A 25,168-nucleotide genomic window follows, 5' to 3' on the forward strand; every position below is an offset into this window, starting at 1 on the left:
CGAGATCGATGGATGTGACTGATTTTATGACCTTAATTGCTTCAATTAATGTCAGTTCCTCTGGTTTCATATGAACAGGACTAGTCTCAACTTGTCGAATTTCAAATTCATGTCGGGGTTTTCTTTAATTACCAAAATTAGATAACTACGCTTCCAAATCTGAATTATGAGGAATTATGAAAAATTGCAGAGTAAAATACTCGATAGATTGCAGAGCTAACTGCTAACGAACAAACGAGGGATAATCTCTTATTGGCTTCACACATTCTGTGTTCTTACGCCGAGAATTACTCTACTTTTTTACATAGTTAAACTATTCCAGAGGAGAAAGAGATCGCCCTCTGATCCCCATCCAACGGCTCAAATTTCACGCCACCAGAACCAGGTTGCTGCAGCCGCAACATGGCGTCCGACTCCGCCATCACCTGCACCTCGCCTTCTCTGATTTCCCTCCCGCGCTTCATCCCCAAGGCCACACCGAACAGCTTCGGGCTCTCCTCTCCATCCTCTTCCTCGTCTTCCTCCTCCTCCTCGTCGCCGCCGACGCCGCCGCCCGCCGGCCGCTTCACCGGCAACAGGTCGAGCGCTCTCCCCGCAGCCTGAGAACCGGCCTGTGGCCGCCCGTTCGCGGCATAACTCGACATCAAGGACAGGATATTGTTGCACAGGCTCTTCATCTGCGTCAGCTCGCCGTTGAGGAACGCGTTCTCTTTCCTCAGCCTCTCGTTCTCGTCCATGATCTCCGCCGTGCAGTTCTGTCCGCACGCGGACGGCGGCGAGGAGTGCTGCGACGACATCACTTGCTCTTCTCCCGAACTCGAAGGCGAAATCACCGGCATCGCCGACGGGATCGCCGTGGGTACGGTCGCCACGGCTTCTGGGACAACCACCGCCGTCGCCAAGGCCGAGACCTTTCGGCGCTGAATTTCGCTCAGGAGCCGCTTCTCGCCTCTGCGGAAGCAATCGTTGGAGAACTCCCACCGATCGGGCACGACTTTTCGAAATCCCTGCCAAATCACTCCGCAAAGTCAGATTCAATCGATCGCTCTGTCGCGAGGATGAGGTGGGGAGATAGAGAAAACTCACGTAAGTGTTGAGCTGCCTAACGAAGCTGGAGAAGTTGTTGTGCTTGAAATACTTGGGAAGCAAATCGCGAGCGAAGACGGTGGGGTTCCACACCACGAAGGCGGATCCCTCGTCGTTCCAGGAGATGACGTCGTCGACGGGGGGGTCGTCGACGATCTGGTAGGTCTTCGTGAGGAAAGGCGTCGGCGTCGACCGCTGCGGCTCGCCGGCCGGAGGGTCGCCGCCCTGCTCGACGGGCGACGGGGCCATCGAAAGTCGCTTTCAAGTGTAATGGGTCTGGAAGGTTCGTTGAGTAATAGGAGAGAGAGGGAATTGGATAATAATGGACGGGGGCCGAAAGAGGAGAAGCGAATGGAAGGAAGGTTCCGCCAGGTTCCGGGTCATGTCTACGTGTCGTTGGATGCGATGGGCTCAAATTTGACTTTCGATTTTTATTTCCTTTTAATTTATTTTTTTGGTTTGGAACTGTTATTTAGGATTAATAATTTAATATATAAAAAAAACCTCGAATTGGTACCGTGATAAATTTATTCTAAATTATTTTTTTAATCTAAAAAAAATCTCAAATTAATATACTCGTGACAAATTTACCCCAAACTTTTTCACCTTAATAAATCCTAAACTTGTACATTTATGATAAATTTACCTCATATTATTTTTTTGATCACCAAAAATCTCAAATTGATACAACTGTAATAAATTTATCCCAAACTAAAAATTTTTACTACCAAAAACCCCCGAACCGATATATATGTGATGAATTTACTCTTCGTTAATTTCCGTTAAATCGGATTAATATCACGAAAAACTCTAAACCGACACGCATGTGACAAACAATGGCAAAAACCTCAAATCGGTACACCTGTCAACCGATGCTTGTCATTTAACTCAATAATTTTTTATGTTAAAATCTAACGAAAAACTAGCGAATGGTAAATTTATCATAAGTGTACCAGTTTGGGATAAATTTATCACATGTATATCAATTTTAGATTTTTGGTGATCAAAAAAATAATTTGAGATAAATTTATTATAGATACATCGGTTTGAAATTTTTTTACAATAAAAAAATAATTTTAAATCACAAATAAATTAATTTAAAAAATTTCGCAATATTAACACTTTATTTATTCAATCATGTCCAAGCGATGACGATGAAAGAGGACGAATCGGTCGGAACCGCAAGCTGGGTTTCGCACGTGCTTTCAAGGATTTTTGCATCTAGTTGAGGTAGAAGCTGAAGCAGGTGAAAGTGGAGGACTATTTTCCAATTTTTCCTACGGTCAATTTTTTATTTTTTTTCCCCCTTGACCAACATTAAGCAAAGGTGCGTAAGCGAAAATGCCAATTTATTTTACCACGTTTCCTAAAATAATTATCAGAAGAATCTCATCGCCACCACCGAAAGGAGAAAAAGCCTCTCTTGGTGCCTCCTCGACGTTTCAAACGGACTAGGCCCCCCTCGGCCTCGTGCCAATACCCTGCCGCTGCTGCCGTCGCCGTCGCCATCGCCGCCAGCTTTCACACTCCAAGCACGAGAGACGGAGAGAGAGATAGATAGAGAATTGGACAAGACAGTGAAAACGGGCTCGCGACAAGCAAGGCTGTTGCCCGTATGTTTGCGAGGAATGAGAGGACGGATGCAATTATGTTGTCTTTCGCGTCTTTATCCATAGTCGATAGCCGACGAAGGGATAAGTCCGCCTGCCGCAATTCTTGACATTCCAAGCTTCGTGATAATATCTCGTGCCCCGAAAGGGATTGATCTCATAATCATACAGGCTCGTTCCTATTGTTTTAAAATCGAGAATTTCCGTTCTTTTTTTAAAAGGTAACGAAAGGTTAAACTGAGGAGAGGCCAGCAGGCCACGATGTTGGATGGTATAACCAAGATCAGTAACCACACCAAGTACCAGTCCCCTACGAGCTGATCCAACTTTGGAATGAGTAGGCGATGAACTCATGTCGCATGTTACGATGCGCGTAGCTTCATCACATCAATCGCTGACGTGCGTTACATACATGTTTTGTACGAGATAGGTCCGGTGGCGGTTTATCCCCTCTTAGTTATCGCATTATTGCTTTTCTTTTTCTTTTTCTTTTTTGGTCTCGGTCCTCTATTCTATGTACATGTGTATGCAGTGCTCACGAAAATAGAACCTGGGATATGGTACTTTCCGGCCCTACTCCCAATTTCTTTATTAGTAGAGCCGCATGCTTGTTGGCATTTCGTTGTAGTTTACTTAAACTAGGCGCATGTGGAATTAAATCAAAGTTTCAAACACAATTAATATCCTAAAAAGAGTTAATTCCAACTGCTTTTATCTAAAATATTTGATGTTTATTCGGCGTCCTTAACTTAATAGTAACGACTATCCCTGAGAAGGTGATCCAATGAAATTTACAGGCATCTCTTATTTGGTTGTTTAAGAAATGCAACGGTTATTACTCATAACACAATCCTAGATTGACATGGTCAGGTATAACATTCTAAGGCAACAAGTAAATGAAGGAATACATTCGAATATGAATAGCCATCGTCTGGCAATGGCCAGATTTGTGTGTGTGTTATCCCCCAGAAATCATGGAAGATTCGATGTGGAGACAATCGAACTTATTGGTAAACCAAACAACCGTTAGAGAACAAAAGCAAAATCAAGTAAAACGTGGTGGAGATCGAAAGGTATGTCCAAGCATAGCCTAGCAAGTTAATGCTGCTATTTCGCTAGAGAATCTATTCCTTCTATACTCGAACGGAACAGGTTAATTAAGACTGCTCTCTGTTTACATCTATCTCTTTTCTTTTCTTTCTTTTTGCTAAAAAAAACCTTCCATTCCATCAAATCAGTCCAAATATTACAAGGAGGAACAAGAGCCTACATTAAGATGACAGATTAAAGAAGATTCTACTAACACTCTATTTTTCATTCAAGATGGGAGACATTAAAAAGAAAAGAACATGTGGTTACTATATGATGAAAAGCCCATTTGCAAGTTTATGAGCAAATGCATTACTAGTTCTACTGATCCATTTCAAACTCCATCTTGAGTTGTTGCTTAGGGGGAGACGAGAGTCCGAGACAAAAGGGCAAAGGCCCATATGTTAAATTGTATTGATTAATACCTTGCAATCACTTTCAAAGACCGCTTCGTGGATGCCAAGAGATTGAGTAATATTGCATGTGAGAAGAAGAGCTACAACTTCCACTTCCATTGGCAAGTTCCATCGTCCTCGTATTGTTCGCGCTTGAATAACTGAGCCTCCATCCGATCACGAAATAATACTTGTGGCCCCTTTGTTATCCTTCCACGCACCATCTACATTAAACTTCAACTCTTGGTTTGATGGAGGAATCCAAGAGTCCTTACCCCAATAGACTTTCCATTCCCTATTTGATACAAAGTTGCCAATTTGAGTATTTCTCTGGTGTCTATGACTGCCTTCCACAAAGGAGAGGCCTGATGCCTTGGCCTTGTGATTCCAAAAATTTGAGCTTCGAAGATATTTCCCTTCAAGAACCCCGCGCCATTTATATCTTAGCCCGAAGAACCCCCAAAATGACGGACGATCGATGACAAACGGGGCAATGGGAACTCGAACATGCAACAAGCTGGTATCGTTCCTTTTTTTCGTGGTCTGGATTGATAGGTCCTAAACGATGTCTAAGTCAACACGATTATTAACAAGTACGATAGGAAAACGAGGCACGTGCTACAAGAAATTGATAGCAAATGAAATAAAACGCGCAACCACCTAGGACAGTCGAAAGATCTTAGGTGGAATGATTTAGACAGTGCCAAGTCCTGGTTTTATAATCTGACTAAGAACAGGGAGAGAACGAAATCTCAACTGTCGAAGAGCTCGTTATCTTCATCTCTACCCATCCCCATCACATTACTGCGGACAATAATCTTAAACCGTCGAATGGCAAACCTAAAAAGTTGCAAAAATATCTGCGCTCCCACGCAAAAGTTCAGGCCCCGACCTCGACAAAAATCAAAACCCAAGAAAATGAAAATCCAAAGGATCTTAATGAATCCGAGCTGATGTCGACAGGCATTATTGAAAAGTCGAAACAATTTGGTAAACTGAGGGCGATGGCCTCCCAGCTGCAAGTTAGGCTAATGAAAGCAAATCACAATCAAGATCAGGACTTTGGTGCTACAATCGACAGCTCCGTCTAGCTGGTCCCGAAATTTTTCTGAATCCTAAGAAACTCACCACCATTTACCTATCTCTTCCTAACATCATCATCATATTTTTATGCAAAGCTTCGGAGGACAAGCGACTAGAGCGAAGAGGAATCAGAAACAGTGATATTGTCTTTTGGTCTTTCTCAGGTGGGTCTGGCTTGCGAAGCCTGGACATTGGTGGGGTCTTCCTCATCCTCGTCAGCTGCTCTTTTCGCGATTTGGGGGACTACCTGCAAAGAAATCGACATTAAAATTCGTTTTAATTGCGGGAAGAATGATTAGCAACTTGTGGAAAGCATTCATCAAGGCACAGAACAAACTAAACCGTATAAGCAGCAAATACGGCTGATGCTCTGAAAATTGGACGACACCGCGTGGCGGAGAAAAATTAATTCTCCGCATGAATCACTAATTTTTCGCAAAAGAACATAGTTTTTTAGCTTATAAAAGGTAAGAAGTGTGTCGTACTTATATATACATGCGTGCGCGCCTTTTAGATTTCTTAAGGACAAAATAAAAGCAAACGGCAAAAAAGAAATTATTGACAAATTGTTGAATTTGTGGAAAAAAAATGAAAAAAGGACAGAACTAGACAGCGAGAAGAGGGTGGTCCCACTTCTTGCACTTTTTTCCTTAATAAACATATCCGCGGAGCAAGCAGACGAATCAACAGTCGACACGTGGGTATGTGCTCAGACCCCTTCTCTCTGTACACGACATTAATGCAGCGCACTAGATATTTATGTGACCAACCTGATCATCGCATGAATGATTCCGCGACGGCCGTGAATGCCTCGACTTCTTTGCAGCAGGGCCGTCCAATCTGCAATAAGTATCTGAAACCCACAAAGCAAAAAAACATCCTTCAGCTCCCATGGAAAAATCTAGTTTAAGGTTGCTTGCAAAATGATCCTCCTCATCTCATCTTAAGATACGTTCCTCACAAGCACAAAAGATCTTCCAAAACTTTGCAACTGGCGAGCTAATCACGCATTTTACGGCGCGATACTCCACTTGTGTGGACGGATTTCGATCTCATGACACGTCCTATGAATTATGTTTTTTTTCCGTTTATGATATTTATTGCTGATGTCTGAAGATTTTTCTGTCGTACAGACAGATTTTTTCGAGTCGGTGAGGACAAAGGAGAGGAGACGGATACGTCCAGAATCTCCAACGCGAACGCCATCGCCTCCAGATCGGTCGATGGATGGAGTGATAAATAAAGTTCCTAAAAATCGAACCAAAATCCGCACGGATTCGAGACAGGGGAATTTAGGAGAGGCGTTACCTCGGGTTGTCTTGGTCTTCCTCGTCCCAGGAGGAGTCAAATCGCTGGTCGAGTCGCCGCTATCGGGCAAGTGACGATCGAGGCGGAGAACAGGGCGGTTGCTTCTTCTGACGAGCATCGTGCGCAGGAAAGATGACTCGAGCGAGTCCAGGAAATGCAGGTGCTTCTCGTCCGTCCACCACGTCCCGCCACCACCACTCGGAGTCGGCGCGTGCGAGTCCATTTCGCCGGAGTATCTTCGGTGCGAGCTACCTCTGTCGTCGGAGAAGGAAAAGAAGGGGAGGTGCGTGAGTCGGTGGATTTTTTTGGCCACTGGAGAAAGGAAATTGCAGTGGAAAACGACGATGATATTTGGAAAATCTCGGTGGGACTTTATATAGACGACGGGAGGGATGGAGGTCAAAGCCACTCGCGTAGGGCGAGCGTGACTGTCACTCGCCTTTCCCTCATCGAAAAGATCTTTCCCATCCCAATTTTCTCGCCTGTCCTAACTCTTCAGTAATGGAGTCAAAATCCGCTTTACCCGCGGCAACGTAGATTTTTCATGGTGACTAGCCGAATAGGATTGTAAAAAGTCATCCGTGGGGTGTAAAAGCGAAGTGACGTGCACCTGGATTAAGGCCAAATCTAATCTCTGAACAAATCTAAAAGAGTCGAGTCAAATATTCATCTTAAAAGATTTTATCAACCCTTTTTATTCGTGCATTAGGTATTATACTACGAACTGAAACATACCCGGTGGCCTGTAAGGCTCTTGATCGAGTCAAGTTGAATCGAAATATTTCTTGAGACGAGAGCTAAATCCAATACTTTTCGAATTTTCTGTATTCGTGAGCGATCAATCAGGTGGATAAAGACTAAAATAATTCATGTTACTAAACTCACAAATCTGGGAGAATTTTAAGGTGGAGGCATGTACCAAAAAGGGAGGTACGTGACTTCATTTGTGCAAATAAAAGGAAATGGGGAATGTGTAAATGGAGAAGGGCTTTCCATATATGCCCACAGATCTGGGGAAACGTGGAGCATACTGAGGTTTTCGCGAGTGCGCCAGCATCCAAAGGTTCTCGCGCGTGGGGAAAAAGAGTTCCCGCAAGTAAAATATCTAGGCGCGGGGGGGGGCCTTTCGGAGGATCTTTATTTGGGGGATTAGATTTCAAATCAGATCCGTCAAAGTAAAAGGCGAATATATTAAAAGAGAAAGAAATGATAAATATCTGAACTGATTCTTTATCAGACCGCGGCTTGATATTTTCCATCGGCAATGGACTAATGGAGTCACGACAAGACAAAAACCTTTTTGCTAAGAACATAGTGTAAAGCTGTGCATATGCCCAAAGAGACTGAGAGAGAGAGAATATGTGCCGATAGAATGTGCTTTTTTTTTTATTCTTTTAGCCAAGGTTTGGTGCGTCAATGATCGATTATTTTCAAGCATCATAATGGAATTGCACACATTGGTGACTTCATGGCGGCTCCCCGCTCCAATTCGAATAAAAAATGATAATTCCAATCGTGTTATTGTGCATCTCGAGAGAAGGAGGAAAACATTGTCCTAATTTGGTAGGGAACGAACATGAACATCAGATGCTTATTTAATTAAATTGACGGGTGGGTTGACATTCATAACTTGTACTCTTTTTATTTATTTAGAAGACAGCCATTAGCATAAGTAAATGATATTAAAACAACTCGTCACATGACATCAAGCGTTCCACTAGGCTCGTCGGCAGGGGATTATTCCTCACTCCAAGTTGGTGTGGCGAGATCGGACGGCCTCGGGGCTCTCCCCCAGAGCCTCCCCAAGCCTGTACACCACCATCTCGAACAGCACGAACATCGCCCCCTCGTACACGCTCCCCATCGGCAGCAACGGCCGAGACCCCTCCCCGACTCCCTCCGCCCCATCGTCCGCCTCCGCCATCGTCTGCGCCGGCACGTGCGCCACCGCGCTCGCGTGCCTCGCGCACGTCCCCTTCTCCGGCTGCGCCGTCAGCAGCACCACCCTCCCGCCGTGGGATCGGGCCACCGAGCAGATCGCGTCCACGGTGGAGAAGCCCCCCGGGCCGGCCGAGGCGAGGAGGAGGTCGCCGCCGGCGATGGGCGGGGTGGTCATGTCGAAGACGGAGTGGGCCGAGAGGCCCAGGTGGGCGAGGCGCATGCACAGGGCCTTCATCATCAGGCCCTCCCGGCCCACGCCGTAGAGGAACACGCGGCCGCCCCGGGAGGCGACGGCGGAGAGCTCGGAGACGAGGACGTCGAGGGCCGGCGGGTGGGCGGTGGGTTTGGAGAAGATGGAGGCGATGTGGTCGCAGATTTGCGAGGCTAGAGTGGACATTGAAGTGTCTTGAGACTCTGCGTGGGAGGCAGCCATTTTGGATGGTGTTTCGGATGCGTGTGGACTTGGGGGGTGATGGGGGGGTTTTCTATACCCATGTAGAGATTGCAGCGATGGACAATTCTTTTCACGAACGGCCACGTTTTGCAGATTTGGATTTTTACGATTATCTTTGGGTTTTTTTTTTTGTGGTCAAAATTTGATTTTTTTTTAGGACCAACCAATAATTAGGGGGAAACATATCAAAAAATTCCTAAATCTATTGTATTGATGTCAATTCAATTCTAAACCTTATGAATTGATGTAGAATTGACATCAATTCAATATTAAACATTTTGCATTGGTATCAATTCGGTCTTAAACCTTTTTTTAAAATGTTCACGTTAGCGCCAGCTAAACATGGCCGGTTCGACCGAATCGCCGGTTCTAATTCCACGAAAAGGTGGAACCAGTGATTTCAAGCCGGTTTTGGTTCCGGTTCGTAACCGCCAATTCCCTAGCCCAACGACTCTTTCCCCCTGAGCCTTCCCCTTTTTCTTTTTTCTTTTTTTAAAAAATGGCCGGTTCCGACAATTATGTAACCGTGGGCTCGGTCAACGGGCCGGTTCCCAGCCGGTCAACCGACCGGTTTCGGGCTCACGGTTTCATTTGGCCATGTCTAGCGCTAGCCGGTCCACGTAAGACAACCGATGCAAATGTCAACGATTTTCGATTGAAATTGATTGGATTGACGCAATTGACACAAATATAAAAAAATTTATGACTAAATTGACACCAATGCAAAAAAAGGCTTATGATTTAATTTGCACCAATGCAAAAGGGTTACGACCGAATTGGTATCAATTCAAAAGTTTTATGATTGAATTTGTACCTGGTAAAAATTTTAGGACTGAATTGCCAACAATAATGAAAGTATTTAGAACCCATTTACTTTTATATGAGCTACAAAAATGTCCACGTTAAATTCAACATCCGTGCTAACTGACGTGAAATATGACGTGGCTGACGGCGCCGGGTCAACTAAATTAGACGGGTTGAATAACTATGGCTTTCGAAGTCTTTATCTCATACAAGGAAATCAAGGGCCACAGAATGAGTCCATAACTCATTAATTATTCATATAATAGGCCAGATTAGCTAAATTTTAGACACGGGACCAAATGAGCCCAACGATAAACCACGTGACTGTACGTGGATCTTAATGGACTTGGCATGTACACATTCCGAACCCACTTCTATCGCGGCATAATCGAACGTTTCAAAACCTGGCCTTCAATTTCGCGTCCCTCGGTCCTGCTTATACCCACTTCTTGTAGTTACTGTTTATGTGCCCGGGGGCTTCAAAAAGAATTATGCTGCTGCCTATTGTAAGGTTATACAAGGATGAATAAAACGAATGAATATTATATGATCTTTTTATGGTTTTTCTTAGAACATTTAATTTGGGTTTGCGGAAAAGGATTACCAAGAATGCAGTCGTGCCTTCGGTCCTGGCTCGAGCCTCGCGGTAAGTTAGTCCTCAAGCGCGTTATCGAGAGCTCGAGCTCATGACCCCGTTGCGCAGTGACCGCGATAGACAACACATGCACATAGACCAATTTTAGAGTCTGGGGTGATGGTTCGGCGATGAGCTGGCCATGAGGACGGCTTGGCCCTGCCGTAGTGACGGTTTGCCGGGGATGATGGCTTGTCGACGGCCGCGAGAGATGTTGCAAGTCTTCATGGTAGACCTAGGACAAGATTACGGTTACCTTTTTAGACCTTTTTTTTTTCCACATTTAGTTCATGAAGTTGAGGTATGCTTTCTAAAATGTTGAACAACGGCATCCTTCTATTTTTCCTTTTCAAAAATATACGAGCAGTAATGGAATCTTTTCATTCTATAAAATAAACAAATGACGAACATCCTTTTAAAGACAAATGTAGATCAAGTTTCTCTAGCACCAGGAGATGTATTCTTGTAACTTGATTCGTCAAAATTTTTATTAGTTTCTTATTTGTCAATTTCTTTTCGTGTTTAATTAAATGATTGTTTTTCTTTTGCTATCCTAATTTCCATATCTTAATAGAGAAAATTATTCATAATTTCATATGGGTTAGATGAGTTAACATGGGCCGGATTTTTTTTTTTTTTTGCCCAATCAAAATCCAACCCGATGTGACCCGCCCATTTGATAGGCCTACATGAAATCAAGCGACCCCCTTAGACCACGTGAGTTCTCATATCAGGTTATCGAAGAATGTCCGGCTATTCATATGTCACTAGTTAACAAAAGGAATGGGGTAATAAAAAAAAAAGCCAACCATGGAAGCTAAATTTAGAGCGACCAAAGTTCATGAACAATTGCTTAGCTGATTTTTCTTGCAACGAGGGTGACCTATTTAATTGACTCGCGGATTCTTGATGTCACAAAAAAGTGTCGAAGCCCAAGTTATGAGGTTACGATCACAAATGGTGAGTCGATCAAAGGGAATTAGAAGCTAGGCTAGCAAATTCTCGTAGGCATTCGACAAGATATCATAAACTTAATAATCAAGAACATAATAAAGTACATCAACCTATTTTAGCAAGATGGTCAATGGTCTACTGATGAACTTTGATTTAATACCTAATGCGATCCATAAATTTTTAATTAAATATATACGATCTTTGAATTTGAGCCCAATATATAGTATGATCTCTAAACTTTTAATTTTCTATTTCATATGGGCCATGATCCTTTAATGTATGTTCAATTTAATCCTTGAATTATATGAAAATATTCAATTAGCCTTCATTTAATTCAAGTTCAATTTCTATAAATCAGCAACTAAATTAAACATATATCAAAAGTCAATGAATTATATTGTATAATTTAAAAGTTTAAAGAAGATTTTATATATTGAGCTAAAATTAAGAGAGTTTACTATATATTAAATTGAATTTGAGGATCATTTGTGTTATTGTCTCGTTATAGAGAAAAGAGATGGAAGAGAAGCGACAGTTCTGAAGGAACAAGCAGGAGAGTCTGGGTACCTGCTGGACTGGAGCGAAATTCGGTTTTCTTCGGGCTCAATCATCGTCCGCTCTCTGCAGTACGATTCTCTTGCACTCCTTCAGCTCATACTCACTTTTTGGCGTAGCTTGTTTATCCTTTGGATTGGGTTCGATGGATCCGATCGACTCGTCGCCAAATCCGTGTAAGGTTGCTCTTGATTTCTTGTTTTTTCCCGATCATTACGGTGGAGGATTCCCCGGTCTGTTCGTTCGCTTGATTCGAGACGGGATCTCGTGATTATGGTTCTAGTTTTGATTTCACAAGCTTCGGAAATCCCTCGTCGATTCGAAATTTCCTGTTGAATTGCTCCTGCGATCTCATCTGTTTCTCGGATTGATTGATGATTGCGCTGTCTGGAGCTCCAATCTGCATTTCGGTGCATAACTCCTAAGTCTTCTCTTCTTTCTCTCCGTCTTAGATGCCTCAACCATCCGTAGTTCTGAAGAAGCAGTCGCACTCGCTTACAATGCGTGGATCGTGACTCTTTTTACGTCTCGGTTCGCGTTGAACGGAGTAGCAGTTTAGGAATTTGCTGTTGAAATAATTTGCCAAAGATTTACTTTTGCTTGATTCCCTTCTTCTTCTCAATTCTTCGGATTAACCGTGTCATGCTCTGACGGCTGTTATTTAACTGTCCAGGATTAGGATGTCAAGACATTGAGTTATACTCCAGTCACACTCCTCTGAACTGTCGATAAAGAAGGTTTTTTTAGCTAAGCAAGAGGAGATGTTCTCGTTATTATATGGACTATGGAAGTATCTATTCACCAAGACGGAGTTTCATGTTCTCATCCTCGGGATTGACAAGGCTGGCAAAACTGTAATCTGTTCTGCTCTCTTGTTCTGTAGGATTTAAGTTTGATATGTGTCCCTGAGAATTCCTGAACTTTTGTATTTGTTACGAGTTTGCTGTGCCGCCAACAATTGAAGTGCTTTACTTGAATTGGTAGACTTTTCTGGAGAAGTTGAAATCGATATATTTGAACATGGAAAGCCTTCCTCCTGATCGAATTGTTCCGACTGTTGGACTAAATATTGGTCGCATCGAAGTGTCAAATACGAAGCTTGTGTTCTGGGACCTGGGAGGACAGGTATCTGTTTGAACTACATTACTTGACAATGAATTTCTCTCTCTTGTCGTATGATGCTCAACCAGTTGTAATGATCCATATGATTGTGCTGTTGGCATTCCCTTTACGGTGTTGCAACTTATCACTGACCGCAAATGTCTTTTTTTTTTTTCCTTTTTCAGCCTGGTCTTCGTTCAATTTGGGAAAAATATTATGAAGAGGCCCATGCTGTAGTATTTGTAATTGATGCCGCTTCTCCATCGCGCTTTGAGGATTCAAAATCTTCTCTGGGTTAGTAAATTTCTCATGAATGGTGACATCACTGATTGTATTGTAATTGGTAATAGCAGCCCACAAGTCTTCTCACAGTGATTTGCTAATTGTGCTGATATGCCTTTCAGAAAAAGTTCTTCGGAATGATGATCTTCAAGGAGCCCCTCTTTTGATATTGGCAAATAAGCAGGTGAATTTTCGTGTCATTGAATCTCCTCCTTCTGAGCTTGCTGAAGCTATATGACCATTTTCCTCCTCAAGTTTGTTTTGATATTGCGTTGACAGAACAGACTATTAGCTGAGTACGCGAGCTGTTTTTCTTGAGATTTTGACATTCATGAGACATGACCCTGTCACGGGTTATTTTCTAGTTAGCTTTTGGTTGAGATATATATCATCATCCATCACTTTTGAAGTTGTCTCTGTTTCCACCTCTGTAGTTATAGGTTTGTGCATTCATCAACATGCTTATGCTGTTTTGCTTAGTGTGGTTCTTCGTTGTTTTGTGGTGACAACTGTATTTTTCCACCGAGTGAGGTTGGATACAAGGAACTTCTTGCGTGATTGCATCTTGTCTAAAATCTACGTAATAGTGGTCAAAATTTTTCTTCAATGTGTTTGTCTACTTCTTTTCTTGGAACTGGTGGCATCTTCTTACTAGAGCATATTTTCAAATTCCCTACATTTAGTTTCTGTCTTATTTTTACCGAGAACAAACCTAAAGTAAGCTCTTGAAGCTCTTTTTGTAAAATCAGGAGTCTATGGTTTTTATTATTTTCATGTCCATTTTCTTTGGTCCATAAAGGAAGGCAATTGTATGAAGTTTAACTTGACAGCAGGATCTTGCCGAAGCTGTGTCAGCTGACGAACTGGATCGGTACTTGGATCTTAAGAAGTTGGATGAGAGGGTTTACATGTTCGAAGCTGTCTCAGCATATGATGGGTAAGTAGTAAGGAGAAGTCCGTAGGTGTTCAACTTATTTTGTATCATTTGGGTTTTGTTCTAAGAAGCAAGACAACAGCCAGTAATTCACATCTCTGTAAACATAAACTTGGGGAGGCAAGTCGAGTGTTCAATAGTGTTATGCTCATTCTTTGCAGGTTGGGAATTAAAGAAAGTGTAGAATGGCTAGTGGAAGTCATGGAGAGAAGCAAGAGAACTGAGATGTTGAGAGTGCGTGCCGGGGTGACAGGTCCTGCTTCTGCCTAAGATTATATCAGGTTGCAGTTGTAATGGCTGTAAATAATCTATAGGTTTGACTTGGATGGACGTGATCAAGACATTTCTAATCCGCTCCATGGGCGATGAATCTTTTTTGACAGCGTGGAAGTCAGAAGTCTGCGCCATACAGGTTCAAAGAAGGAAGCACCTCTACTCATACAAATGAATTGAGATTATAGGAGGAGCCAAATTGGATTTTTTGATATGTATATCTAGAATCGAAACATTGTATCTGTTACTGCCTCGAACTATTTGCTTCAATAGTCATTGCTTCTAATGCGGTTCTGATTAAAAGCAAAACCTGACTCGGACTCTGGATCGATTGATGGCGTAGCATGTAGAGACAAGGGACACCACTCTATGGGGTCCCTGTATTTGGCAGAAGTACCGTGGGCGTCCCCATAGAATGGGTTGAGATCCCTCGTATGTCATCCTATATGGGATTGAATCACACTTTCCTGCTTCATGTATAAACCCCGCACTGTGCTCTGTCGGGTTGCCTTCATTTCGATGTTGGATTGCTTTGTGATAACGGCGTCAATTTGCTGGCATATGCTTGTCCAGTACTTTGCATGCTCATGTTTGGGGATTTGGCTCTATTTTGGTGATTGAGCTCCGTTCCCAAAGTAGAGGCGGTTTAGGCGATGTTTCTTGTCGAATGCTTATGACACTTCAAAAGAAAAAAAAATGTTCTGACCCGTAGCGGCTGTGTTACCGATTGAGGGCCCTAGTTCACTGCTGGTGATGTCACCGCACTGCCAACTGATATAGGAGGACATGGCATGAAACAGTTAGTTGATAGCTAGTCATAACACGATTCAAACTCACGACCTCTCACTTGCTAACTAGGCCGCGAGTTCTGATGACCATGAGAGCCAACCGAAAAAGGAATGAACGGTATTCAGAGATCCTACCCTAGAAACTAAGGAAGAACACTGAATCTCCCTGATTCTCTTTCATAGAGATCTCCGGCTGAAATAGAAACCGGTCATTTCCCTCATCAACAAAAGATGCTAAAAAAAAGATAAGCAGAACAGACGGAAATTAAAGGAAGAACTCATGAAGAAAAGCTGTAAGAATCTAGAGAAACATTGATAGATTGCCCGGGGGCAATGAAATTGGATGATTATCTACAGCACAATTACAAAAATCACAAAGGCCTGGGTGCAGTTCAGCCTACCACTTCTACCCAAGGACCACCCAAAACCACTCCATAGATGAACCTGTCTCATAAGAGTCTACAACTGAGACAAAGACAGCTTTTATTTACATCCATCAATATGATCCTTGTTTTATTTCTAGCATGCGAGAGAATTCTGAAACTAAAGTAAGATGCTATACAGGTTACGAATCCTAGCCACTGAACTGTCAATATACTGATCAAAGGGCCAGAGACCTCGCTTCATCTGACTTCCACAAGCCTTCTTCGTATTTGTACCACCTCATCAGCCCCTCATCACTTCTGGCACGCTGGCACATAACGCAGGAGTCGTTCATGCACACTAAGAACTCGCGTAGTCGACTTGCCTTGTCCACGATGAACGGATCAATCTCCTTAACCACTCTTTTCCACAAAGGAGGTGGGCCGGCTTCAATAAGGATGCAATGCGATATGTTTAGCACTTCTAAATCCTGTAGTTTCTCCAAAATCGTGATGAGAGCATCCTTGAATATCACTGAGCACCGAAGACTCAAGACCTTCAATTTTGGAATGTATGAAACAAGGGACGAAGCAAAGAGCATATCAAAAGGGCCCATGATCTTAAGTTTGCTGAAGTTCTTGCAATTCTTTGATATTTCCTCCAGAAGGTAAGGAGGATTCGCTATGCTGGGCATCGTCATAGATTCAAGGTGAGGCCACATGCTGATAGCTTTGCATATTCCTGTTTTCTTTATTCGGTTCCAAGCTGGCATTACAATGCGTTTGACTAGCGGGCACCTGCAGTCATTTGAAAGCCGATCATTTCACAGAGATAACAAGTACTTCTCTGTTTGTTTATCAAAAACTACTTCTAAGAAGGGGCTGCAGGAGACAGAAGTCGTTGGATCTTGATGAGGGTGGGGTTTCAAACACATGTCCCACTAACGATGAAGAAAAGTACCTTTAGCAACTTAGTACCTCACTGGAAGTGCTGTTTGTTTAGGCAAAACAGGAGACAGAGGTTCCTGAATCACAACTTTTAAATGCATTTACAAGTTGTCCTCATCCACACAGCACATCCAGCAGACAACTAATCAATTGCTCCAAAGAGAAGAGTTTACCATGGGGGCAGAGTTCAATTACTTCCTTTGTCAGACAAAAAAGTTTGGAAACTTTCTCCCAAACAACTATGCAATTAACAAGAAAGGTTGAGGTATGTCTGGACAAGTCTATATCTAATGTCAAAGTAGCAATGCAGATCATAGTAAGAGCTCAGAGAAACGAAAGTAGCATATAATTGCAAGGAGGAGCGCAATTCCCAACATAAGAGGGGGAGTGTGAAAACTAAGTTTTTGGCTGGTACCTTTCAGCAGTGTAAGTCAGCTGTTCATCACTCAAATATAGATTGACATGGAAAATTAACGTTTGTATGCTTCCCCGGCTGAGATTCAACGCGATCTTCAACACCTGGGTCACGGTTTTATCCGACCGACCGTGGACATAAACATATGGCTCAAGAGGAATTCTGATGAAATTTGACTCTAAAGCAGATAAGTCGAGAGTTTTCCAGAGTAGAGGGTCACAGCAAGCCATACGCCATGCACTACAAACATGGGCTATCCCTGATGTCAACTCAAAGATATCAAACATCTGGAATATCGTCACCAGTATATCAGTGTCCAAGTCCTCCCATTTCCTCGTGGTAGCTCCACTTTCGTCCATTTTATTGACTTTCCAATGATCTTCTCGTAATTTAGTAAATCATGCTGCTTGCCTGTAAAAACAAAAGGGGCCCTGGTAAGTTGACCTTCGCACAACCTGTGTATAACGAAGAAACATCATTCGTGGGCAAACATAGTAAATGCGTCAGTCCAATGTGCTTGTCTTTTTTCCCTTATAAGTAAATGATGCAATCTGTCCATTAAACCTCAATACCAATACCAGCAATTTGCTTGCTGACTAAGTTCAAATTCAAATCGTCCGCAAAGTTCTGATCTTTTCAAATTTTCACACCAATGTTGACAACTAGTAATGCTGCGTCCAGAACCATCTCATTTATTTTCATGAACCCTTCTTAAAAGAATGAGACAAGAAAAAGTAAAAACTAACCACCTTAGCTGATAGCTGATATTTGTTTTAAAAAAAAAAGTACAATAAAAAGGAACATCATCCGACTTATACCTCCATGACACCATCTCTGGTTTCAGGACATTTAATTCTAAAATCCTATCAATGACCAAAGAGATGGATTGCTGTCTCCTTAGACCCTAACAGTACGAGCAGTAATGATATTTCCTTTAAACGACACTCAATGATGTTCTTTCTCTCGTTTAGTCAGGTTCGAGCCAAGTTGAAGTGGAAGACTCAAAGTGCGCTATCCCAATAAATTCTATCTAAGAACTTCTAGGTTTCACCCCCTACACCTTTCCACTAATCTCGAGTGTTTAAAATGTTCCCTATGAATCAAGCATTGACAATATATCCTCGCTAATACGGACAAAGACTCTCAGCAGCAAATACAACAGGAATGCCATCAATAGAACAGAAGAGGAAGGACATTTGGAATCCATAAGAAGAGATACAAATGATTGTGAGGAAAAGGACAAAAGATAGGAAACTTGTAACGTATGTCCATCTATGAGAAGTTAAACTGGAGGAGTTGGCTGAGATTAAATGAAGGATTACAAGATCCAACATATTGGACGTTTCAAGCCTTCTTTCTCATTTTCTTTCATTGTATTGTCCATCTATGCTCAGGCAAATAATTGCAAACTCAAGGAGACAGTAGACCGGATTCCAGCAGAAGAACAAAGACCAACAAAATCCACAACCAAGTAGTTGGCATAGATAAAATTAGCCAGTAAAGACGGCTACTTTATCTTAATCTGGCAGCAAAGCAGAGACAAAGTCGAAGGTAAATAAGAACTAAGAATTCGTAATCATGCCGAGATGATTGGTTACGAGGGAGTGCCCCTCTCGACGTAATCTCTCCACCAGTCATATTCAATCGAACCAGCAAGCTCCAAAAACAAAACGCGATTTCGGGTTTCACTCCCAGACACAGGGAGATGAATCTAACCCACGAACCAAAATAGCCTATGTTCAGCAGGGAAATGATCGAGCTTTCAACGACTCAAGATTTCCCTAATTGCGTCGAGTTCGAACCGATCAACAATCCCACTTCCTCCCCATTCCTCACACGAAATCCACCTTGATCCAGTGTTTTTGATAAAAGAAACACGGACAAAATCATCTCATTCCCACACATGAATTCCGAAGAGTAAGAGGGGAAAATACAAGAAAAGACGGACCTCTACGAGGAAATGGAACACGCGCTTCGTGGGTTCGAAGGTGGAACTTTCTGATCTGCCCGAATCCTAGTCGAACCTGTGGAGGGGACAAGTGTTCAAGAATGTCGTTTCGTTGGTCTCTTCAAAGCTAGCATCCATGTATGAATTGAGAGAGATGGAGAGAGGGGGGCGGCGGTTGAAGTTACGATAAGAGCCCTGTGCTTTCATGGTCCAGCTCAGAACGAGTTGGGATCGACCTGCTTGGTCCGAGTCTGACACAGTCGTGAGCCAGATCCAACTGCTCTTCATCGACCATCTTAAAAGATTCGAGACGGGACCCGTGAGGCGGTCCGATGGCGCGAGTCATTAGACTCGTTTACTGCAAGTTGCCCCAGAAATATTGTACTTGGCATGTTAAACTTTACAAATAATCTACGAGTTTAATATTAATTGATTGGCATAACAACACAAGTAATCTTTAAATATGAAAATACATTTTCATAAATTTTATGAACTAAATTAAATATGTACTAAAAATTCGTAAATCACATCCAACATATTTTAAGAATAAAATTACATATTAAGCTAAAATTTAAATATTATATTGAATAAATTTAAAGTTTAAGATCGCAGTAAGGGGCTATTTGCGCTTTTTACCTTAATTCGTTTTGTGTATTTTGAGAAATCACGTTAGATTTTAGGTTTGTAAGAGGGAGTTCTGTTACACGTGCGGTGTCTTGCTTCGGATTGGAAGGGAGAATCCGGTTCATGACTCCCGACCGGCTTTAATTTCTCACTCTCAGATTCTCTGTTTTTCGCTTTTGCTCGAACCGGAATCGGAACTCTCTCTCTCTCTCTCTCTCACAGCCGAAAGACGGAGCAGCCTGAGTCAGAAAGAGATCGGAAATGGTGGCGTCATCGGCCGCGGCGGCGAACATCTACCCGTTGTCGAGTTACACATTCGGGACCAAAGAGCCCAAGATGGAGAAAGACACCTCTGTCGCCGATCGCCTCGCTCGCATGAAAGTCAAGTGTGTACCTTTCTGTTCTCCTATTAATTTTTGTGACTCCTCGACACTTTTCAAAACCCTAGATAAACCCTCCGGTAGCTTTTCCGTTGAGTGGACGAATGAAAATGAAGGTAATTGAGTTTGCTTGTGCGCTTATTCTTCCTTTCGGCCTGCTCTGCTTGGTGTGGGTGGTAATAATTGAGTGCGATCAAAGATCCGGTTCCGTTGAATTCGCCGTTTTCAGTGATGACTGAGCATTGTAAACCCTAAAGTTTTTTCCTTTCTGTGTTTTTTGAGCCTACCCGTGGTGCGAGGCTTCATTTGCTTCATTTTTTCACTTTGCGTCTACCAGTTCTTTTATACCTTTTTTCAATTTGGTTAACGAGGTTTTGTTGAGCTTAACGTGGTTTTGTTGAGGAGCTTAACCAAGCACGAAAGAGTAAGTGCATGCAATATATTGTGATTTGTTCGGCTGAATTCTCTTATCAATTCTGAGCTTTCGAGTTAGATACGGGGATAATTTGTGGTTAGAGCTGATTGGGTGTCATCGTTGTATGCTTACAATTGAGTTCCCTTGAGAATCACAATGATTGGACCATTGCCTGAATATGAATCGCAGTTATATGAAGGAGGGAATGAGAACGAGCGTAGAAGCAATTTTGCTGGTATGTGAGCTTTACTTCCTACTTCTGCATATTTTTTGGGACTAGAATACTTCAAGTCGTGAATGAACAATTGTTCCTCAATTGTTTCTTGTTTACCTCCTTTCGTGAGGCTGTGTTCCATTCTACGTCAGTCACACTAGCTGAAGATGCTATTCAATATGTGATTTTTCACAATGTTTACTTAGTACTGCCCTGTGTTTAGTGTTTTACTTTATGTTGTTGACGCTATCTGCTGAGAAAGACTCTTGCAATTTTTGGCTGATTGGAGAATATCGTGTTTTCTTTTCCTGCCAATTTCCCTTCTATGTGCAAATGCGGTCATTCTACAGTCTGAGAGCACTAAGATCTAGCCAAATAGTCTAGATTCATTTCAATGCTGACATTGCACACGTGGTTTAGAAACTGTATCTTGTTTATAGGGTGAATGTGAGATTCTTGTGTCACTTGTACAGAACCTCTTAAGTATTGTCAAATTGAGTTTCCCTTTGTCTCCTATCCATTTTGTCTTGTGGGTATGCAGTATAAACGAATGTTTCTGTCGTGTATTTGACAGGTCTTAGAATTTAGGTTTTGTTAGATGGGCATGAATAATATGTACAAGGATTTGAGTTCTGTTACTATCTATTGAATAGCAATGATGGGTGACTAGTGAGCTGGAATCTCTTGTTTAGTCGATAATAAATTGGTTTGAATAAAAGCATCTGCTGATGTTGTAATTGGTGAGAATATTTTGTTGGATAAAGTAATGTGATTGATATTCCAGAGCCAAAAGAAGTAGCCTCTAAATATCTTATTGCTCTCTCTCTCCCCCACAAAAAAAAAAAAAAGTTGTGGCATTTCTCACTGCAAATAGTGCCATATTCATCATAAATTAGTCTTCAGGATCCCACCTGCAACAAGCTGATTGTTTCTTATATTATATGTTCTGAAATATGCATTTTCTTATGCCTACTCTATCATCTGTTTGGCCTTGTATGCCTACTCGAGAATTCAGTTGTGATGCTTTGGTTTGTCACATCCTATTTAGTGATTGAAGTGTTGATATTAAGCTTTCCAACTTTGTCATAATGCTTTTTACTTGTCTTCTAGCTGATGTTTATTCTTTAACTCACATGCTTGGACAATGAACTTGTCCTTTTCCTCTTTCTTCTTGTGTATCAAGACAAGTTTGACCTTGCAGGTACAGGAGCATAATCACCCGCACATTCTTCTGCTCCAAATTGGGAATACATTCTGTAAACTTCCTGGAGGGCGTCTGAAACCGGGGGAGAATGGTATAACCATGCATGTCCTTATTTTTTTTTAAGCTAAGCTTGAATGTTGTTTTGTATATTGACATTATATCTATCCTCAATGGGGCAATATCTTTTACACTGTTATTTGACAGAAATTGAGGGACTGAAAAGGAAGTTAACGAGCAAGCTTGGTGCTAATTCTCCAGCTCTTGTGCCAGACTGGCAGGTACCACCTTGTGTTGTATGTTAGATAACGAGGAAAATCTTTGTCAACTTCATGTGAATCACGAATTGGGTGTTAGTTCAACGACTGTCATGAGAGAAGGAGGAGGGAGGAGTGAGATCATTGTTGCTTAATATGTTGGTGTTGGAATGTCTTCACCAGAAATACGAGGCCTTGGGAGGCCTTTGGAAGGCTTTGTTTATGTATTTTGGTTCACTAATGCGCATATATGTGATAGGCTATGCATGCATGCCTTTGGTCTTTCATGACAACCGTATGCGCACTGGCCCACAGCTATGCTATTTCTCAACATTTCTCAAAGGTGACTGAAAATTTTGTAAATCACAGACCTGATCACCTTCTCCAGAGGTTGATTGCATATCAATTTCAAGACATAAAAAACCTCTCTAAGCCCATGCAGGGTTATGTATAAAGCTGTCTTGTGCCTCCACCTTTTTAACGGAGTGGGAGTGCATGCATCAAATTTTCCTCTTAACATTTGGATTTACACCTCTATCATGGAATAACGAGGCTTTTGGGCAAGCAAGTACTTTAGGGACGAGATCTTTGAGATCTCTTCCTTTTTTTGAAAATTTCGTTAACCAGATGATATCAATGAGATTTGATATTAAAATACTTCTTATTAAAGCATGTTGATTTGGACTCACAGGATCTACAACCTATTGGATGAAAAAGATTAACGGAAATCTGTCAGATTTCTCTAATTTTCTTTAGGCTTTTAGTCCATCTACTGTATCTACAGTGAATCTTCGATTCACTTTCTCATGTCTCTCGGATAGAGTTGGATATTGCTAAATTGTCCCTCCAGATAAGGAAACTCTGCTTTCAACTATATTTTAAAAAATGTGATGTTCGGGGGCTATCTGGTTTTCGTCGACGTAGAATCATTTTTTGATGCCATTTTGCTTTCTTTCTTTTTGTTGCCCAGATAGGAGAGTGTGTAGCTATCTGGTGGAGACCAAACTTTGAAACCATTATGTACCCGTATTGCCCGCCGCACATAACAAAACCAAAGGTGGAATCGCTTTGTTGTGGCAAATCTTTCATTGTTGCTTAGTCTCTTGTGTTGTACTTACCTCATTGGTTCTTTTTCTGTTTCTCTTCTCTGTTGCTACAGGAATGTAAAAAGCTTTTCCTGGTTCATTTGTCTGAAAGGGAATACTTTGCTGTGCCCAAAAACTTGAAACTTCTTGCAGTTCCATTGTTTGAACTCTACGACAATGTCCAGGTATGACTTACGAGAATTGCGAGGTTCCTTTTGTGTAGCATGATTGGGGTTGGTTTGCTTTTTTGAGATTTACGGGCCACTAGAATGCGGCTTGGGTTTATGGCTTCATTGTGATTACACTCCGTTTCCTTTAAGTCCTCATGCCTGCCTTAACTAGTAGCCTAATAATAAACTTCTTAAATAACTAAGTTCGTCAACAGCTGCTGTTCCACAGTTCTTTCAGATACTGGCATTTAAATCCCTCTCTCAGATGCATGCACCATCTTATGTCCAGTCTAGCTGGATTGACTGTTCTCTCTCTGTTTATGTTGTGTGCTCAAACCTATGTCGTCCTCTTTTCATCTGATCCTAACTCCATCTACCCTTCCCTACGTTTTGGTTGCAGAGATATGGGCCCGTCATATCAACCATCCCGCAGCAGCTTTCTAGATTTCACTTCAAGATGATAACTCAGTGATTTGTGCAATCAGCGGCATTTCGCTTGTAGGAGTCGACGTATCAGTCATTTTTAGCTCATTCAGACAGCACTGACTTATCAGAGAAAAAGTATGGGATGCTCTATTTATGCCGGTAACTGCAAGGCGACCTAATGCCATCATAGGTTGTATGTTGGAACTCATTCCTAAACTTCCTGTAGGTGTTGAACTGTTGTCCAATTTTAATCTTCCATTTTGCTTGATGTTTCTTGGGGCATAATCTAAACGGTGTCCATTTCACTCTTATGCTGAGCTATCAAGACTTTTTGGATGTTGCCATAGAATGTCTAGGATATAATTGTGTCGTTCTTGCTAAATTTTACAGACGCATTATGCTGATTTAACAAGTACGATAACTTCAGCACAATGATCTTTTGACGACTTAATGGTGTTTCGTATGCTAGTTGGGCAGCATTTCATAGCTTCTCTTAATTCTGTCTTTTATTTTCTTCAGAAAATTATTTTTCTTGTGAACAGGATGTCTCGCTCAAACATCCAATCCTCCTAGAGTTATTTGTTTGACTGGCTTTTGAACAATCACATGGACTGAGGTTTAGGTGCTTTGGCCATGCGGGACAGGATTTAGGAAAATTTTTGGGATTTAGGCTTTTTCCCTTTTGAGGGTATATCTTTGACTGCCTTCTGCCTTGCCCTTTTAAAGCAACAAGCATAGGATAAGTAGTGTATTCTACCGGATGGGATTTGAAATGAGATCTCCTGGTAACTCAGTATGTTGTTGTCTTGTCAACTATCTATGTTTTGGTTCTCCAATGTCATCGAGGTCAGGATGAGGATGGTATCTTTAGCATGATAGTGATTCTGGTTTGGCATGTCCTGGTGCACGACACTATGCAGGGCTAGGAGATTGAAAATCACTCGGCTGAAGCAAAGCGGTGAATTTTGTGTTTGTTAAGGTTTTGCCTGGTCAGTTTTATGTGAAACCTCGTTTGAGGTTAAATGAATTGCTTGAATCAGAACATTTGTGAAAAGGTGTTACCATATGTTGCCTTGATCTCTATGATCATTTACCACGGTTATAGCAGGACAGTCAAAGCTGCCCATGGGCGTGCTGAAAATCGCGCTGCACATGCCTGTGGCATTCCAGATGCACGAGGCCGGGTCGAATCTCATCTCGGGGCTGATGGCTATAGTGGCCAAAAAAACGTAGAGAGAAGATAACTAGTCCATAGACTCGAAGTTCTATTGAATGTCGCTATTCCAAACTAGTTACGAGATGATATTCCAAAAATGAGATTTATACAGTTTGATAAAGAAGACTTAAACTGTTGATGTGTTTGACCTTCTACAAGTGAAATTCTTGCTTGTACACGATCTTCTACTTGATGATTACACTTTGGTAGATTCGC

General features: G+C 42.0%; 6 protein-coding genes across 10 annotated transcripts; 2 read left to right on the forward strand and 4 right to left on the reverse strand.

The window, feature by feature from the left end:
- Nucleotides 1–171: 171 nt before the first annotated feature.
- Nucleotides 172–1,418, reverse strand: LOC115742627 (heat stress transcription factor B-2b-like). Its single transcript, XM_030677033.2, has 2 exons — nt 1,087–1,418; nt 172–1,007 (listed from the first exon to the last, which is right to left on the reverse strand). The coding sequence occupies exons 1-2, from the start codon at nt 1,333–1,335 to the stop codon at nt 309–311; spliced, it is 948 nt and encodes a 315-aa protein (XP_030532893.1). The 5' UTR covers nt 1,336–1,418; the 3' UTR covers nt 172–308.
- Nucleotides 1,419–4,658: 3,240 nt separating this feature from the next.
- Nucleotides 4,659–6,909, reverse strand: LOC115742692. The gene is made up of 3 exons (XM_030677133.2): nt 6,572–6,909; nt 6,034–6,116; nt 4,659–5,510 (listed from the first exon to the last, which is right to left on the reverse strand). Exons 1-3 carry the CDS (start codon nt 6,792–6,794, stop codon nt 5,424–5,426), a joined length of 393 nt encoding a protein of 130 aa, XP_030532993.1. The 5' UTR covers nt 6,795–6,909; the 3' UTR covers nt 4,659–5,423.
- Nucleotides 6,910–8,230: 1,321 nt separating this feature from the next.
- Nucleotides 8,231–9,025, reverse strand: LOC115742661 (3-hexulose-6-phosphate isomerase). The gene has a single exon (XM_030677084.2). The coding sequence runs from the start codon at nt 8,943–8,945 to the stop codon at nt 8,316–8,318; it is 630 nt and encodes a 209-aa protein (XP_030532944.1). The 5' UTR covers nt 8,946–9,025; the 3' UTR covers nt 8,231–8,315.
- Nucleotides 9,026–11,867: 2,842 nt separating this feature from the next.
- LOC115742763 (ADP-ribosylation factor-related protein 1) lies at nt 11,868–14,812 on the forward strand. Of its 4 annotated transcripts, none has more exons than XM_048271533.1 (7): nt 11,868–11,984; nt 12,587–12,767; nt 12,898–13,038; nt 13,200–13,308; nt 13,419–13,480; nt 14,127–14,233; nt 14,392–14,812. In XM_048271533.1, the coding sequence occupies exons 2-7, from the start codon at nt 12,675–12,677 to the stop codon at nt 14,498–14,500; spliced, it is 621 nt and encodes a 206-aa protein (XP_048127490.1). In that variant the 5' UTR covers nt 11,868–11,984; nt 12,587–12,674; the 3' UTR covers nt 14,501–14,812. The 4 variants fall into 4 exon arrangements, with proteins under 4 accessions (XP_048127490.1, XP_048127489.1, XP_030533108.1 ...); XM_048271532.1 differs by having other exon boundaries at nt 11,947–12,089; XM_030677248.2 differs by having other exon boundaries at nt 11,949–12,089; nt 14,130–14,233.
- A 773-nt stretch (nt 14,813–15,585) lies between these two features.
- Nucleotides 15,586–19,205, reverse strand: LOC115742718 (F-box/LRR-repeat protein At3g48880). Of its 2 annotated transcripts, none has more exons than XM_030677164.2 (3): nt 18,965–19,205; nt 17,017–17,471; nt 15,586–16,451 (listed from the first exon to the last, which is right to left on the reverse strand). In XM_030677164.2, the coding sequence occupies exons 2-3, from the start codon at nt 17,373–17,375 to the stop codon at nt 15,893–15,895; spliced, it is 918 nt and encodes a 305-aa protein (XP_030533024.1). In that variant the 5' UTR covers nt 17,376–17,471; nt 18,965–19,205; the 3' UTR covers nt 15,586–15,892. The 2 variants fall into 2 exon arrangements, with proteins under 2 accessions (XP_030533024.1, XP_030533026.1); XM_030677166.2 differs by having other exon boundaries at nt 17,017–17,427; nt 18,965–19,203.
- Nucleotides 19,206–19,739: 534 nt separating this feature from the next.
- Nucleotides 19,740–24,187, forward strand: LOC115742738 (pre-mRNA cleavage factor Im 25 kDa subunit 2). The gene is made up of 7 exons (XM_030677199.2): nt 19,740–19,974; nt 20,573–20,618; nt 21,799–21,892; nt 22,006–22,079; nt 23,026–23,112; nt 23,215–23,325; nt 23,711–24,187. The coding sequence occupies exons 1-7, from the start codon at nt 19,850–19,852 to the stop codon at nt 23,780–23,782; spliced, it is 609 nt and encodes a 202-aa protein (XP_030533059.1). The 5' UTR covers nt 19,740–19,849; the 3' UTR covers nt 23,783–24,187.
- The last annotated feature ends 981 nt before the right edge of the window (nt 24,188–25,168 follow it).

This window comes from Rhodamnia argentea, chromosome 10 (genome assembly GCF_020921035.1).
Source record: "Rhodamnia argentea isolate NSW1041297 chromosome 10, ASM2092103v1, whole genome shotgun sequence".
In the NCBI taxonomy this organism is placed as follows: Eukaryota; Viridiplantae; Streptophyta; class Magnoliopsida; order Myrtales; family Myrtaceae; genus Rhodamnia; species Rhodamnia argentea.